General features: G+C 46.9%; 1 protein-coding gene across 1 annotated transcript in view; it reads left to right on the forward strand.

The window, feature by feature from the left end:
* LOC126418738 (uncharacterized) overlaps positions 1-18822 on the forward strand; it is a 264483-nt gene that overhangs the window by 219228 nt on the left and 26433 nt on the right. Inside the window, exon 4 of the mRNA XM_050085654.1 lies at positions 4479-4609. Coding sequence (XP_049941611.1) covers positions 4479-4609 — 131 coding nt within the window. The remainder of the gene's footprint in view (positions 1-4478; positions 4610-18822) is intronic.

Here is an 18822-nt window from a genome sequence, read left to right on the forward strand (position 1 = left end):
ACATAAATATAAAGAAAAAACAGTTATGGAAGGACTTAAACAAGCCTATGCACAATTGTCCATAGCAAGTATCAGGAATGAGTTCTGGGTAACGGACATGAAAATAAGAAAGTGGCAGGAAGGATACAGAGAGTGGCACAGTGAATGCAGAACGAACGTTTTGTTTATGATGGTTCACCAGGTTTCTGCCATGGGCGGTGATGAATGACGCGTTGTTTCTTGTACTATCCTGCGACCCTCTGCTGTGCAAGTCATCTTAATGTGAAGTGCTGAGGACAAGTATGCATGTCTTTTCTGCTTAACCCTCTCAGTATCAAGGGGGAGGGGTTACTTTGTGCCCACCTTTTGAAAAAATTGTAATCTAGTCAGTTACATTATATTTTAAAATTTTGAAAAAGTATTTATTGTTTTTAATGAATTCTTCTATTAGGTTCCAAATACGTTTAAAATTTTTCAGTTAAACTGAGCCCAAAATGTTGAGTCTCAGTGGCAGAGTCACTTTCACCAATGAATGTCGTATTCGATATTTCAAGGTTCAGGGCTGTATTTACACATCAACATCTCTTCAAAAAGTAGTTGAGGGTAAAAGTGAACAACAATAAAAAAAATCTACATTTTTTAAACTTTTTTGTGGTGGTCGTGAAGTCCGTTGCATACGTTATTAAAAGTGCGCTGATATTGCTAGTACTGAGCTAAAAGGTACTTTCAGGTTTTGGATCCTACTCACATATCTGTAACTTTTAAAAAAGTATGTTGTCAATATATTTCAACAACAATTAACGAAGTTTGCTTCTTTTTTTCGGGTGGGCATAAAGCAACCCCCCATCCCCCCCCCCCCCCCACCCCAATCCTCCTTGGCAATGCGCGTTATGGAAAATGCCTTGGTATTACATTAGTGTTAATAAAGTGGTTATAATCGAGGAAAAATAAGTTCGCTAACTATCTAGTTAATCAGTTCTTACAAATCAAATTACTTACGCCCTATCACCACCAAAGTTAATAATCTCCACCAACTGTCAAAAGCAAATAACAAAGTTCCTAATTCAATGCATAAATATTATTCACAGGGAGATTGCCTGTTTTTCTTCGATTTCATGACACTCTAACGTCTTACAAAATATATTCGCATTTCCAGCGCACCTTCTCACGTGGTATCAGTTTCTTCAGAGTTTCACCGCCCTTTCCTTGAGACCGAAAAACGAAACGAAAAGAATTCACGTTCCCTAGTTATTTATCTGCTCCCTTACCATGGCCATTAATTTCCTGCAGAAATTCTGGAACTAGCGACTCCAAGAAAGAAAACAAATAACGATCGCACCGCCAGATTGTGTCTGAATTGTTGAACGATCCGACTGTGGACAGAATGGTCAATGTAGCTGTCCGTTACACGCATGTTAGTAACGCGATGTATGTGGGCAGATATACACACGCCACACCGGTAGCATGGTAGAGCCATTACTGCTTCTGATTTACATAAACGATCTGGGAGATAATCGTGCCACCACCGAGACCCTCTTTCGTTGTAGCAGAGAAAAAAATCAAATGCAGGCAAGGGTTGATAGTGTGCGAGGATACAAGAACATCTCAGCTTCCTGTCTAATGCTGAAATGTGATATACAAAACTACTTGCAAATAAATCTGTGGGGCTGGCCTCTGTGGTCGAGCGGTTCTAGGCGCTTCAGTCCGGAACCGCGCTGCTGCTACGGTCGCAAGTTCGAATCCTGCATCGATATCTGTGATGTCCTTAGGTTAGTTAGGTTTAGGTAGTTCTTAGTCTACGGGACTGATGACCTCAGACGTTAAGTCTCATAGTGCTTAGAGCCATTTTGTGAAATCTGCGGGAAAACATGTCGCCTAACTTGCCTCGCACGCCGAAAGTTGTCGAGCAGAATGACCTCAACCAACTCAACCAGCATATCAGAATACAAATCCTATATCTAGCTGAAGGTGGTGTTACGTGAACGAAGCCTGGCACTTCAATGTGATTTGCAGAGTATCCATGTAGATGTAGAAGCAGACTTGGCGTTGTTTGGTTGTAGATTAATAAATTCTATTCGTTCCCAAAGAAATATGAGTGTGGTGTTTTTGTGAGACCTTTTTCCTACTGGCTTTAAACTGTATTCTTGTTTTGTTTTTGAGATTATCGATGATACTGCCACGAGCAAGATGGAGGCGGTGCATGAACTGCTAGCAATGTGCGTTCAAAATGGTTCAAATGGCTCCGAGCACTATGGGACTTAACAGCGATGGTCATCAGTCCCCTAGAACTTAGAACTACTTAAACCTAACTAACCTAAGGACAGCACACAACACCCAGTCATCACGAGACAGAGAAAATCCCTGACCCCGCCGGGAATCGAACCCGGGAACCAATGTGCGTTGTTCCAGGCCAGAAGTCGGATGTCGGAATCTTTATGAAAGCAATCTGGTAGCTATAGAACATTCATTATTGATTTTGTAGTAAGTTCCCCTTTTTCCGAGTGAATCTTCGTAGCGACATGTCACGTAATTTGCTTTGCACACCACAAGTGAGACCTTACTCGATGCCACGGAAGCTGCGAGAACGGGATAAAAGGGACGTGTGAAAAGTCTCACAGCTTCCGATACCGACCAACTAATGCCACGTGGAATCTGCGAACTACCAGACTTATCTTCCCTCGATTGCACCTCTCGCAGGTAGGATTCCGTTTCGGGGCCAGCTGTATTTCGTGAATGAGACATTTTCCAGATTTCACAACGGATGGCGATGAGTAGATGACTGTGTGTCGTTCCAGAACTAATAAGAGGATCTTGCCGAATGGTGCTCTTATAGGATTTGAAGGTCAATGCCTAAACAACAACTTCATACAGCAGTATGACGCAAATCTCGATCAACTCTAAAAATCGTCTTTTAGGGCTAGAATATTTCCGATCGCTCTTAAGTACAAAATATTGTTGGCTTATCAATACATTCGCTGGTAGCTAAATACATAGCGGGAAAGGAATTTAATAGCGAAGTCATTGGTTCCCATCTCTCTTGTAAAATATCTTATTTTTTCATTTTTTTCTTAAATTCCACATTTTTTAACAAATAGCAATGTTAATTAACAAATACTGATTCATAATTTTAATACAAATAACACATTTTTATATTTAATTACTGGTCATACGAAAATAGAATTAAAATTTCATACAGACATGCGAAACACTTTTTGTTAAACTGAAAAAAATATATACATCAATAATACTGTTCAGCCTCTAGAAATAAAAAGAAAATATTTGATTTTCTATTCGGTATTTTGCATTCTTGTAGCAAATATGTTCAAATGTGTGTGAAATCTTATGGGACTTAACTGCTAAGGTCATCAGTCCCTAAGCTTACACACTACTTAACCTAAATTATCCTAAGGACAAACACACACACCCATGGCCGAGGGAGGACTCGAACCTCCGCCGGGACCAGCTGCACAGCCCATGACTGCAGCACCTTACACTGCTCGGCTAATCCCGCGCCGCTCTTGTAGCAAGTTTTATTTATTGTAATGCTAGCGTTTTCGTACCAGTAGTATTTAACAAAAAGATGTTATTTTTATTAGAAAAATATGATTAAATATTTGGTAAGTAACATTTTCATTTTTAATAAATATGGAACGTAATTAAAAGTAAAAGAAATATATCCCACTACAGACATTCGAACCAACTACTTTACGACTAAAATCCTATTAAGCTGTGCATTTACCTACCGACGTGTGTATTAATGTGTCAGTAATGTTTCATGCTTAACAGCGCTCGGAAATATTCTCATCTTCAAATGCGATTCTTTTTAGTTTTATTGAAAACTGCGTTGTTTCGCTTTAGAAACTCGTTATCTGGGCACTAACCTTAAAATCTCATAAAGACGAAGAAAATAAACGAGGGTCAGTGCACACATTCAGATCTGCATCTACACTCCGGCAATCATATCACAATGTGAGGCGGAGGGTACTTGATACACCACCGTCATTTTCCCCTTTTCCTATTCCAGTCGCGAACCATTGGCGTGAAGAACTATTGTCAGTAAGTCTCCAAGTGAGATCGAATCCATCCAATTTTAGCTTCACGGCCTTTTCGCGAAATTTACATCTAGGACGAAGCAATACATTGGTTGATTATTCTAGGCACTTGCACTCTCGGAACATTAACAGTAAGACGAAACCGTGATGCAGAACGCCTGTCTTGCAGCGATTTCACTGCATCTCTGTGACGCTTACTGAACGAACCTGTAACGAAACGAGCATAAGGTCCCCACGTAAGTCTTCCGACTTCTAACGAGTGCCCGATCGCTACTCGTTGCGTCCCCTGACCGTGCCCGCACTGTACGATTAAACATTGCTGGCAACAGCGAAATCCAGCAATCGTCTGCCACTTATCTCGTTAGTCTACTGCGCGGCATCTGCAGACGCTGCGCATATTAAGCAGTTGGCGGCAGCCTCCAGTAACGTTGCGTCCTCTCGTTCCAGCAGCAGCGGCGTGGACGTGGAGGCGTGCGGTAGTCTCCAGCTGTTGCAACTGGAGCTGGAACTGCGCTGCACCAGAGCCGGGGGCTGTTCCCGGGTGCCTCACCACACGCTGCATCACGGCACCAGCACAGGTACGACGCGTCACCATCCCTTCTTGCACCCTCGCACCTAGATCAACCAAACGTCCATTATTCTTCCCCTTCACGAGGTCTGAAACCGTATGCTACTGTCGTGTACATTATCTGATCAAAAGCATCCGGACACCCTTACACACTGTGGACTCGAACTACTACACTCCTGGAAATTGAAATAAGAACACCGTGAATTCAATGTCCCAGGAAGGGGAAACTTTATTGACACATTCCTGGGGTCAGATACATCACATGATCACACTGACAGAACCACAGGCACATAGACACAGGCAACAGAGCATGCACAATGTCGGCACTAGCACAGTGTATATCCAGCAATGCAGGCTGCTATTCTCCCATGGAGACGATCGTATAGATGCTGGGTGTAGTCCTGTGGAACAGCTTGCCATGCCATTTCCACCTGGCGCCTCAGTTGGACCAGCGTTCGTGCTGGACGTGCAGACCGCGTGAGACGACGCTTCATCCAGTCCCAAACATGCTCAATGGGGGACAGATCCGGAGATCTTGCTGGCCAGGGTAGTTGACTTACACCTTCTAGAGCACGTTGGGTGGCACGGGATACATGCGGACGTGCATTGTCCTGTTGGAACAGCAAGTTCCCTTGCCGGTCTAGGAATGGTAGAACGATGGGTTCGATGACGGTTTGGATGTACCGTGCACTATTCAGTGTACCCTCGACGATCACCAGTGTAGGAGATCGCTCCCCACACCATGATGCCGGGTGTTGGCCCTGTGTGCCTCGGTCGTATGCAGTCCTGATTGTGGCGCTCACCTGCACGGCGCCAAACACGCATACGACCATCATTGGCACCAAGGCAGAAGCGACTCTCATCGCTGAAGACGACACGTCTCCATTCGTCCCTCCATTCACGCCTGTCGCGACACCACTGGAGGCGGGCTGCACGATGTTGGGGCGTGAGCGGAAGACGGCCTAACGGTGTGCGGGACCGTAGCCCAGCTTCATGGAGACGGTTGCGAATGGTCCTCGCCGATACCCCAGGAGCAACAGTGTCCCTAATTTGCTGGGAAGTGGCGGTGCGGTCCCCTACGGCACTGCGTAGGATCCTACGGTCTTGGCGTGCATCCGTGCGTCGCTGCGGTCCGGTCCCAGGTCGACGGGCACGTGCACCTTCCGCCGACCACTGGCGACAACATCGATGTACTGTGGAGACCTCACGCCCCACGTGTTGAGCAATTCGGCGGTACGTCCACCCGGCCTCCCGCATGCCCACTATACGCCCTCGCTCTAAGTCCGTCAACTGCACATACGGTTCACGTCCACGCTGTCGCGGCATGCTACCAGTGTTAAAGACTGCGATGGAGCTCCGTATGCCACGGCAAACTGGCTGACACTGACGGCGGCGGTGCACAAATGCTGCGCAGCTAGCGCCATTCGACGGCCAACACCGCGGTTCCTGGTGTGTCCGCTGTGCCGTGCGTGTGATCATTGCTTGTACAGCCCTCTCGCAGTGTCCGGAGAAAGTATGGTGGGTCTGACACACCGGTGTCAATGTGTTCTTTTTTCCATTTCCAGGAGTGTAGATATCACGGGAGGCGGATCTGCTAGTGTAAAAGGAGGCGGGAAGTATTGATTTGTCAATACAGAAGTGTACCAGCATTACAGTTCCAGTCACAAGCGCTGCAGAAGGCAGCACAGTCTACAGATACAACACCAACAGATAGCGTAAGAGTCTCTTATTCCCCAACATCCTTCCCGTACCCTGGTCTACCTCGAGGGGATGGGCAACTGCACTGGTCGAAATATCTTCGAGCCATCCGGCTGCCAGAGAATGGTGCATCTTATTTTATCGTCCCGGCCGTACCGCACCTCTTCTACCACTTCTTTCTTCCACAAGCGCCGTGGTTTGATGTCCTCCTTCAGTAGAACGACTTCAACTCTTGGCCTTCTTGAGGTGTATCCGTTCACCTCGTGGTAGTTTTTTAGCAGCTGGAGATATTCATTTTTCCACCTACGCCAGATGTCCTCGTTGACCGTTTATCTTAACGGAACTCCTTGGCAAGATCCATTCTAGTTGCCGGTTCTGTCCTACATGGAATAGTTACTATTTTGCCACCAGTTAGGAAGTGAGCCGGCGTCAGTGCCATATCTCACCTTGAATGACGGCTCTTGAGTTTATTGCACCTTCTATTCCTGTCGCAATGATTTTTAGGCTCTCATCACCCAACTGAAATGTACATGCTGCAGGGGGTAGTTCAGTCTACAGTTTTGTATGCAACACCAATAGATGGCGTTTTTTTTGGAGAGGGGGGGGGGGGGAGTCATCAGTCTTCTAACTGGATTGACGCGGCTCGCCACTAATTTCTCTCCTGTGCCAACCTCTTCATCTCAGAGTAGCACATGCAACCTATGCCCTCAATTATTTGCTGGATGTATTCCAATATCTGTCTTCGTCTACAGTTTTTGTCCTCTGCAGCTCCCTCAAATACCATGAAAGTTATTCGCTGATGTCTTCACAGATGTGTATCATCCTGTCCCTTTTCCACCTCAGTGTTTTCCACATACTCCTTTCCTCTCCGACTCTGTGCAGAACCTCCTCATTCCTTACTTTATCAGTCCACCTAATTGCCTGTAGCACCACATCTCAAATACTTTGATTCTCTTCTGTTCCGCCGGCCGGGGTGGCCGATCGGTTCTACGCGCTGCAGTCTGGAACCGCACGACAGGTACGGTCGCAGGTTCGAATCCTGCCTCGGGCATGGTTGTGTGTGATGTGCTTAGGTTAGTTAGGTTTAAGTAGTTCTAAGTTCTAGGGGACTGATGACCTTAGAAGTTAAGTCCCATAGTGCTCAGAGCCATTTGAACCATCTTCTGTTCCGGTTTTCACACAGCCCATGTTTCACTACCATACAATGCTGCGCTCCAAACGTACATTCTCAGAAATTTTTTACTCAAGCACTATGTTTGATAATAGTAGACTTGTCTTGGCCATGAATGACCTTTTTGCCATTGCTAGTCTGCTTTTGGTGTCCTCCTTGCTCCGTCCGTCATTGGGTATTTTGCTGCCTAGGTAACAGAAATCCTTAACTTCATCTACTTCGTGGCCACCAAGCCTGATATTAAGTTTCTCGCTGTTCCCATTTATGCTACTTCTCATTACCTTCATCTTTCTTCGATTTTCTCTCAATCCATATTCTGTACTCATTATATTGTTCATTCCATTCAGCATATAATGCAATTCTTCTTCATTTCTTCACATAAGAGTCTCTTATTCCCTAACACCCTTCAAGCCATCAGTCCACCTGTAGAAATGGCTCTCTCTGTACTAAAAACAAGCTAGCCTTGAAATTTCAATCGACATAACCCACAGGCATGTAACACTGGAATTCCAGCTTGGTCCGTCTAAGTGTTTAAGGTGTATCACATTTATATCAGGGTAGAAGGCGGGCTGCATCTTTTAGATTGTGAGAAACACCTTCAGTAAGTGCCAAACGAAACTCCAAGAGTGGAATGTGGTGATAGTGGGAGTACTAGGAAAAGTTGGCACGGCGCCACGGAGACGCTGGTACCGGAGGGAAGGAAGGGCCGCTCCCGAAACTCGTGCACTCCGGTGACCCGCGGCGTGTCCCGCCTGCCCCTCCCCCTCCTCCCACCTACCATGCGGCTGCGTGGCCACGCGCTGTATTTTTAAACAGCAGCCGGTCCAATCTCGGCCGGGTATTCGGGGAGATTAGTGAGGTGGCGACGGAAGATCTGGGAAGTCACCAGCAGGACGTTGAACTCGTGGCGCCGACCGCGGCGACTCCTTCCGTCGCCCTCCGCTTCCGGATCTAGCCGAGGCGACACTTGCATCACAGTCTGTGCAGCACTTCCCTGTACAGCACTTCCCCGAAGTACGAGCGCGCGCCCGCGTCACCGAGTGCGAGACGCAACTGACTACGCACTTCCGCACGCTCGCTCATGTATATCATCTCGTCGTTAGCTGCACAGAAAGAGAGAGAGAACGAAGTAAAATAATATCCTACAGCCTCCCATCTTCATGACGGGCGTCGGCTTGACGATAGCCGTTCGGCAACGTCCCTACATCCTCCACTGGTAACAAAATCTCTATCTCACAGAATTTCTTTCAAGTACAGAATGGCCCAAACTTCAGACTCAAAAATTTTACAGACTTCTTAGGGTCCAAATCTGAGTATCTTGAGATAAGGAAGCAATAGTAGGGAATTAATTTTTCATGCGTTAGCAGGTCTTCAATGACTAACGCGTGTGAGGCACGTGCTCCTTGGTATAAATGCCTTGGGGAAAAATACACAGGATGTTTCAAAAATACTTACTTACATGTCTGAAAGAACAGACGCTGTTTGACGATCCACAGCTGTGCGAAATACATTGATGAGCCAAAACATAATGACCACCTGCTTAATAGCTTGTCGGTCCGTCTTTGGAACGAAATACATCGCTGTTTCTGCGTATCACCGATCCGACAGTTTATTGGTAGATTTGTGAAGGTATCTGGCATTAGATGTCTACACACAGGTCTTGTAATTCGCGTAAATAACGGGCCACTGATTTTCGTACGAGGTGGTGGCGCCCGATAGCGACGCAGATGGGATCCACAGGTTTACATCACGCGAATCTGGTCGCCGAGTCATCAACTTGAGTTCACTATAATGCTCCTCAAACCATTGTAGCACAGTTCTGGCTCCGAGACACAGACAACTGTAATGCTGAAAGATGACATCGCCGTCAAACATGAAGTGATGCAGATGGTTTGCAGCTGTCAACGTGTCTTCGAGTACTACCACAGGTCCATGCAAGCGCAGGAGAATGTCTCCCATAGCGTAATACTGTTCGCACCATCCTGCGTCCGTGACGCACTGCACGTTTCGAGCCGCCGTCCGTCTCGATGACGGTGTTTGTGGCGACCATCGACCAAGTGTAGCAAAAATGTGATTCACCCGAAGAGCTGACACGTTTCCTTTGATCGGCGGTCGAATCCCGATGGTGCCGGCCGGTGTGGCCGTGCGGTTCTGAGCGCGTCAGTTTGAAACCGCGTGACCGCTACAGTCGCAGGTTCGAATCCTGCCTCGGTCATGGATATGTGTGATGTCCTTAGGTTAGTTAGGTTTAAGTAGTTCTAAGTTCTAGGGGACTGATGACCTTAGACGTTAAGTCCCATAGTGCTCAGAGCCATTTGAACCATTTTTTCGAATCCCGATGGTCCCGTGCCCACTGCAGTAATAATTGACGATTTCGTAGGATCAACGTGTGAACGCATAGGGGTGGTCTGCAGCTGAGCTCCATGTTCAACAATGTACGACGAACGATGTGCTCTGAAACACTTGAGCGTGCACCAGCATTATGCTCTTTCGGCAGAGATGCCAAAGATAACCACACAAGCCTCCGAAGCCCACATTCTGTGAAGAGTCGTGGACGCCCAACCACTTAGCGTCTAGCAGTAGTTTCGCTGTTCTCCTACCTCTTTCCGTAGGTGTTCGAGACAGTAGCACGTGAACATTCGACCAGCTTCGCCGTTTGCCATACTTGTTCACACAGTATGCGCGTTAATAAACTGCCCTTTTTAAAAGTCTCTTTTCTCAGTGGATTCCTCATTTGCAGCCCGGGTCTTCACTAGGGTGATCCCCCAGTCGTATCTGCTCCTCTCACATACTGTTGTTACCGCGCAGGTGCCCGCAACACCACCAGTCGCCATCCAGCGTCGCTGTGGGCAGTGATCATAATGCTTTGGCTCGTCCGTGTATTTTCTAAATTAATTCTCTGACAGCGAATTCCTTGACGTCAGCTGTTTTAGCTATAGATCTACTACCCAATACGTCATACGAAAATTTTTGACAGACCGTAGCAGATACGGACTGGAAAGAGATAGAAACATGCGCATTCTTTTAAAATGAGGCCGCGTTCATTGTCAATACGTCCCAGAGATGGCAGCACCGTACGGCAGATGGAACTTTACCGCCAGCGGCGAGAATGAGAACTGTTTTAAATACTTAAAATGGCGACGATTTCCTTACTTGAACAGTGTGCAATCATTTTTTCTGAATTTGCGTGGTGTGAAACCAATTGAAATTCATCGACAGTTGAAGGAGACATGTGGTGATGGAGATATGGAAGTGTCGAAAGTGCGTTCGTGGGTGAGACAGTTTAATGAAGACAGAACATCGTGTGACAACAAACCGAAACAACCTCGAGCTCGCTGACGACATGATCGAGAAAGTGGAGAGAATTGTTTTGGGGGATCGCCGAATGACTGTTGAACAGATCGCTTCCAGAGTGGGTTCTCTGCACACAATCCTGCATGACGACCTGAAAATGCGAAAAGTGTCATCCAGGTGGGTGCCACGAATGCTGACGGACGACCACATGGCTGCCCGTGTGGCATGTTGCCAAGCAATGTTGACGCTCAACGACAGCATGAATGGGACTTTCTTTTCGTCAGTTGTGACAATGGATGAGACGTGGATGCCATTTTTCAATCCAAAAACAAAGCGCCAGTCAGCTCAATGGAAGCACACAGATTCACCGCCACCAAAAAAATTTCGGGTAACCGCCAGTGCTGAAAAAATGATGGTGTCCATGTTCTGGGACAGCGAGGGCGTAATCCTTACCCATTGCGTTCCAAAGGGCACTACGGTAACAGGTGCATCCTACGAAAATGTTTTGAAGAACAAATTCCTTCCTGCACTGCAACAAAAACGTCCGGGAAGGGCTGCGCGTGTGCTGATTCACCAAGACAACACACCCGCACATCGAGCTAACGTTACGCAACAGTTTCTTCGTGATAACAACTTTGAAGTGATTCCTCATGCTTCTTACTCACCTGACCTGGCTCCTAGTGACATTTGGCTTTTTCCACCAATGAAAGACACTCTCCGCGGCCGCACATTCACCAGCCGTGCTGCTATTGCCTCAGCGATTTTCCAGTGGTCAAAACAGACTCCTAAAGAAGCCTTCGCCGCTACCATGGAATCATGGCGTCAGCGTTGTGAAAAATGTGTACGTCTGCAGGGCGATTACGTCGAGAAGTAACGCCAGTTTCATCGATTTCGGGTGAGCAGTTAATTAGAAAAAAAATCGGAGGCCTTAGAATTTGAATGCATACGGCCGATGTCAAGGAATTCGCCGTCTGTAGATTAATTTCGAAAATGTTTCGCACAGCATTGGATCCTCAAACAGTGCCTGCTCTTTCAGACATGCAAGTAAGTATTACAAGCCTAGGCGGTCACACAATGATAACAACACTGGTCTCATTTCCTCGTTCTCCCTGCTGCGGTAATACAAGTAATGCTGCCAGCATTAGGTGATAAATTTAGTGGGCTAAGACATAAGGATGTGGGCAGTGTAACATACAGAAGTTTGGGTCGGTCCGGGAAGCGTTCATGGAGAGCCAAAATTGTTAAGGCTACCGCTCCCGATAAACACGAAATGCGGATCCGACTCCCGGCGCGGCGCAAATGAGGTACAAGATACAGACCTAATGTCAAGGAATTCGCTGTTAGCGAATTAATTTCGAAGTGTTTCAAAAATATTCATCCGATTTCATGAAACTAAATCCTCTTCGTGCTTGAAGATAGAAATTTTGGATAAATTTTTTAAACAAAGGGCCACAATGTTTACTTTTAATTTTCAAAAGGTATACCTTTTACACGCATGGACGCACATCCTCGGTGTAGGTGTAGCAATTATGTTTTGGATCAAAGTTTTCACAAACCTTCAAACTTCCCTCCACCGGACGCACAAAAAACATCCAGGCGATAATTACAAAAAAAATGGTTCAAATGGCTCTGAGCACTATGGGACTCAACTGCTGAGGTCATTAGTCCCCTAGAACTTAGAACTACTTAAACCTAACTAACCTAAGGACATCACAAACATCCATGCCCGAGGCAGGATTCGAACCTGCGACCGTAGCGGTCTTGCGGTTCCAGACTGAAGCGCCTTTAACCGCACGGCCACTTCGGCCGGCGATAATTACATTCGTCACATATTTTTGCGAGCATGTCTGGAATTACGACATTCACTGTGCTTGCCAACCGGCGTTAGAGTTCACCCGAAGCTACTGGAAGGGAGAGACGTAGACGAAACCTTTCACAAAACCTCGCAAAAAAATCAGACACCGTGAGAATAGGCGACCTTAGCCCTCTGTGCTGTCATGTTGCAGTTCTGCAGCATAGCATTCAAATCTATGCTGCGAGTATTCGTCATTGTTTTCCAAGGATGCATGTATCTGAAGTCAGCAGGTTTGGAAACGCGAAAAATCGGAAAGAAGTGTTATATATAACTGAACTCGCACTGTATTTAAGAGGTATACGTCCATTTTATACATTATCAAGACGGATGTACAAGGCTAAAGAGTGCGTACAGGGACAATGGCTCTGACCACTATGGGACTTAACAGCTGAGGTCATCAGCCCCCTAGAACTTAGAACTACTTAAACCTAACTAACCTAAGGACATCACACACATCCATGCCCGAGGCAGGATTCGAACCTGCGACCGTAGCGGTCGCGCGGTTCCAGGCTGTAGCGCCTAGAACCGCTCGGCCACAGCGGCCGGCACAGGGATAATGGTTATCCTTATTGTTGTTTTAGTAGATGTGTCATTACCTGTCTTCGAAAGCTGGAGATGTTATTTAGTTCATTAAAATAATGCGGGGGTTATTTCGCAGTCGGATTCCTCCTACTAAGAAGGACTTCGAGAAAGTGTCTGAACGATGGAGTGGGATAGTGCTATGATGGGAGCGGTTGTTGTTCAGACAAAAGCGTTAAAGTCGAGTCAGTAACCAGTACACTCCCGATTCTTTAAAGAGTCAAACTCCCATGTATAAAACAGCTTCAAACTTATATTTTGCAAATGAGTTAATGTGGTAAAACATTTGACGGTAAGCACTTAAGTCAGAAAAAGTTTGAAGAATTCTGGAAACATCCCCCAGGCTGTGGCTAAGCCATGTCTCCGCTATATCCTTTCTTTCAGGAGTGCTAGTTCTGCAAGGTTCGCAGGAGAGCTTCTGTAAAGTTTGGAAGGTAGGAGACGAGATACTGGCAGAAGTAAAGCTGTGAGTACCGGGCGTGAGTCGTGCTTCGGTAGCTCAGATGGTAGAGCACTTGCCCGCGAAAGGCAAAGGTCCCGAGTTCGAGTCTCGGTCGGGCACACAGTTTTAATCTGCCAGGAAGTTTTAAGAATTGTATCGCTTCCGTATGGTTCGGACAACATTAACTTAAGATGAGAGGCTTCGTGGTGTCACTCTAATGGAGCAGGGAATGAGACAGATGGACGTCGCAGCGAATGTCGCTGTGAGTCAAAGTGACAGCGACAGCATCAGTTGAGAATCGTCACAGAAGTGGTCGAGGAAGAAAAACAGTAGGTGTGTGAGAATGATATCTGCGCAGAAACTCCCAACACAGTGCTACACGTCAACGGCGGCAGTTCCAAACAGCTACAGGAGCGCAATTGTCGACACAAATAGGCGCCATGAGTAGGGATTACGTGCCAAAAGACAAGGGTTCGTGTCGTACGGCCTCGACATCACTCTTTGTGGGCTACCAAGCAGTGGAACACAACCTTCTTTTCCGACGAGACGCATATCAGCCTAGACCCTGACAATACTAATATTTGTGAGCGGAGGCAAAAGGGTAATGTTTACACCCTAACTGTATCGTAGACCACCATCCTTATCAAGGCGGTTCAGTCATGCTTTGGGGTGGAATCGTGTATGGCCGCAGGGGGGATGACTAGTTTGAAGTATTGTGACGACATACTTGCACGAATGGTTCAAATGGCTCTGAACACTATGGGACTTAACTGCTATGGTCATCAGTCCCCTAGAACTTAGAACTACTTAAACCTAACTAACCTAAGGACATCACACACATCCATGCCCGAGGCAGGATTCGAACCTGCGACCGTAGCGGTCGCGCGGTTCCAGACTGTAGCGCCTAGAACCGCTCGGCCAGTCCGGCCGGCTACTTGCACGGATTGTGGTTCCAATTGGTGACCATACTGGAGTGGAATGCACGCTGACGGATGAAAATGCACGGCCCCATCGTCACCTTCGCAGTGGGGCATTTAGTCAGTCGGAAGGAATGGTCTACATATTTTCCAGATCTCAACCGCATTGAGAATGCGTGGGCCTTGCTAAAACGAGCAGTTTGCAATCGCCCAGTCCAACCAGAGACCTTACAGGGCCACATAGAGGCCGCTGGGAAAGAGTGGGACAATATCCCACAGACTTACCTGGATAATTTGTTAAGGAATATGCCTAGCCATATTCAAAAGTGTCACCATTTACGATGAAACCAAGCTGGTTCATAAACAATGTGTTTTGCAAGGTGACAGTGGGAAGAAACTGTAGCATTTACGGTGGAATCTTTTGTAAGGTTTTGTTTTTGTGTTTATGCACATTAGAAAAGATAAATATTCCCCTCTTGCAACTGAAAGGAGAAACTTTATAAGATAAAAAAAATTTATTTGATAAAATAAGTATCTCTCTTTTGCCTCTTCTTCTGTCCCCAACCCCCTCCCCCAACGTGTACAATCGCAAGATATTTCATTAACATTCAGTGCTCCTCACCCCATAGTCAATCAAGATACCTAAAGAAGAGCACCAATATGTTCACAGTTTCTTGTAAAAGCAACTCAGTACAAACGTAACTTCCTCAGATTTACAAATAAGGTAAAGAAGCACGAATTCTGATGCTGCTGGACAATGAAGTTGTTTTTGTATGTCAATCCTAAAAACAGGTGGAAATTTAAGTTCAGGAGTACACCTTTTGTTAAGAAGTGTAATGAATTGCACAATTGACTGATTGCAGAAATCTCTCTGAACAATGTATGCTGGTCAACTACCGCCAATAGTTTCACATTTTCCTCTGTCAGAGAGGGAGACACCACCATTATGAGTATGCCTGCAACAGACCTGGCGTTCGCCGTGCCTAGCTGACGTGACGTCACGAACAAGCGCCGAGGCCTTCCTTTGAGTCGGTGCTGGTCTGACACGGCGGGCCGAGGTGAAGACCCACTGCGGCCGGACCCCGGGAAGACGCCCCAGTTGGCCCACCTGTCTATTTTGGGTGTCGCGCGAGCGTCGACTCGGGAAGCGCCAGCTAGAGCCGCCGCTGCGCTGTGTGGTTCCCGTTGTCGGTGAAGGGAGTCCTCGTCCGCCACCGACCTCTTCTTTTTTCGCCGAAATGCGTGGCTCGCTGCCATCAGCCGGCCCGCTGTTCCCGCGTCGTTTAACGTCTGGGTAAGGTCCAGAAAACTGCCGCCGAGCCGCCATTTCACGCGTCTTGGGAGGTATGGACTGCGGAAGATTACTCACGTTGTTCTAGCAACTCGGCCCTCTGCATAGCCCGGTAGTCACTGTGAAAATGTGTGCTTGACGGCGATTCTTTCCGCAGTCACATTGCCGTCTATCAAAATGGCTCTGAGGACTATGACACTTAACATCTGAGGTCATCAGTACCCTAGAACTTAGAACTACTTAAACCTAACTAACCTAAGGACATCAGACACATCCATGCCCGAGGTAGGATTCGAACCTGCGACCGTAGCGGTCGTGCGGTTCCAGACTGAAGCGCCTAGAACCGCTCGGCCACACCGGCTGGCACCGTCTATCTCCCCTAGCCATTATATTTTGATAGAAACATGAAAGTCGTATCAACTCACTGTAACTGTGAAAAGATTAATTTGTTACCGTATCAGAAGCTAAGAGAAAAAGTCTATGGCATCAGTTCAAAAATATCGAGTAAAAATGTACCGATATCGAGATGAAAATACTCGATACCAAGAAGGGCCGGCCAGTGTGGCCGTGCGGTTCTAGGCGCTTCAGTCTGGAACCGCGTGATCGCTACGGTCGCAGGTTCGAATCCTGCCTTGGGCATGGATGTGTGTGCTGTCCTTAGGTTAGTTAGGTTTAAGTAGTTCTAAGTTCTAGGGGACTGATGACCTCAGCTGTTACGTCCCATAGTGCTCAGAGCCATTTGAACCATTTGATACCAAGAAGTATCGATGTTTTCCGTGCCCCTAGATGTCATGTCTGCATGCATTTTATCGTCTACCCGACTATTGCTGCATACAGAAAATAAAAGACCGAGGTCACATCTGGTAAACAAATAAATACAGGGTGTGGCAGAAAATCGAGCCGATTTGGAGCTAGCGAAACGGGCCGAGGATTATACTGCAAACCAATAACGAAGCCCATTCGTATTGCCATTTACGCACTGCTCGTGTTTTGAAAATTATGTCTTGCAGATCACCACTGTTGCGTTGTGACTCAGACAATCTGTGATGTAAATCGTTCACGGCACGTTCAAGCATCTGCATAGGAATGATTCTGATTTCTGCACGAATGGTGTCTTTCAGTTCCGGAAGCGTCGCTTCGATCCGGACAAATTTCAATTTGAATTTCCCGCCATATCGTAGATCCGCCAGAGGTCGCGATTGGCGTTCTTGAAAGCCAAGGCATCTAGGAAACAGTCAGAACCTCAAAATGGCCGAGATGTTACGGACATGTGCAGAGTACAACCGAAGAGCCGCGATTATGAAAGTGGCGTTCGCCCACTGAAATAGTTCGATTCTTCGGATACTGGAGATCAACTTTTTATAGATATTGTGGCCAAGTGTAAAGCTTCGGAGAAGTCTGGGGAAGTTTCTGCTAACCCGGCGAGGAAACCTCATTCGAGGAAACGCGTATCACGAACTGCAGCAGTAATCGAAAAGGCTCAGGCGCCGATTTCCGAGGACCCGGGGCTATCGCTGAGGAAATTGACGTCAGTATGGTGTGTCAGCGAGGGAACAATGCGTCGGATGGCAGAGGGGGACGTCATTTGAGCCTTTTAGTGCAAAACTGGCTTTCAGATAACGTTGACATCTTCCGGTCAGCCGGCCGCGGTGGTCTCGCAGTCCGGAACCGTGCGACTGCTACGGTCGCAGGTTCGCATCCTGCCTCGGGCATGGATGTGTGTGATGTCCTTAGGTTAGTTAGGTTTAAGTAGTTCTAAGTTCTAGGGGACTGATGACCACAGCAGTTGAGTCCCATAGTGCTCAGAGCCATTTCTTCCGGTCAAAGGAGTTCTCCCCCCCCCCCCCCCCCCAGTAGCCCGGATTTGAACCACGTCGACTACTATGCTTCGAGCATCGTTGAAAGTTACCAATTAGACGAGGTACCCTAATGCCGCATCTCTGCGCACCGCTATCGAAGCAACATTCGCGAATATGGACAGCGCTGTTTTAAAGCGTGCTTGCGAGCGCTTCAGGACAAGATTGGAGGAGGTCATTGCGGCTGACGGGGGTCACCTCGAGTAATGTTACTCTTGAAAGATAACAGTAGTTATATGTAAAAAGATTTTCTTTTGTAATTTGTTTTAATAAATTTGGTTTAAAAACAAAGTTTCATCTGTCCGGATTTAAGCGCGGCACCCTCCTCAGGACTCCCCAAAGAAAGTAATCACAATTAGATAAGACGGGAGATCTTGGAGGCCATAAAATGCCCCATTCCTTGAAATGATGTGAATACCAAGCACTCAGCGCACTGCTGCCATTGAAATTTGAGCCAATGAGCCGTAGCGCCATCTTGATGAAATCAAAACCGGTAGTCATTCGCAGGAAACTATTCAAGTTCAGGTGCGAGGAATGTGTCAACCATGGCAGTATACCGCTGAGATGTGATTGTGGTTGCTCTTCTACGAACATCCTCAAAAAAGAAAGGTCGATTATGCCCACTGAAGAGACAGCGCAAGACACTGTGGCTTTCTGATTATGGGTTGGGGTTGTTTCGGGGAGGAGACCAGACAGCGAGGTCATCGGTCTCATCGGATTAGGGAAGGACAGGGAAGGAAGTCGGCCGTGCCCTTTCAAAGGAACCATCCCGACATTTGCCTGGAGCGATTTAGGGAATCACGGAAAACGTAAATCAGGATGGCCGGACGCGGGATTGAACCGTCGTCCTCCCGAATGCGAGTCCAGTGTGCTAGCCACTGCGCCACCTCGCTCGGTCTTTTCTGATTATGTAAGGGGCGTTGAAGGAGTTCTTGAGGATTATCCTCGCACCAGTAACAGCAGTTTTGTATTTTGGCATAACCACTGAGAAGTAAATGTGCCTCGTCTCTCCATAGCAAATTCAGGAAGCCTTCATTGTCTCTCATTTTAGTCAAGAGTTCAACAGAGAGAGAGAGACATTGGTTTTTCATAATAACCTTCATTTAATTGTTCCACAACC

The sequence above is a fragment of the Schistocerca serialis genome, chromosome 9, assembly GCF_023864345.2.
Source record: "Schistocerca serialis cubense isolate TAMUIC-IGC-003099 chromosome 9, iqSchSeri2.2, whole genome shotgun sequence".
Taxonomy (NCBI): Eukaryota; Metazoa; Arthropoda; class Insecta; order Orthoptera; family Acrididae; genus Schistocerca; species Schistocerca serialis.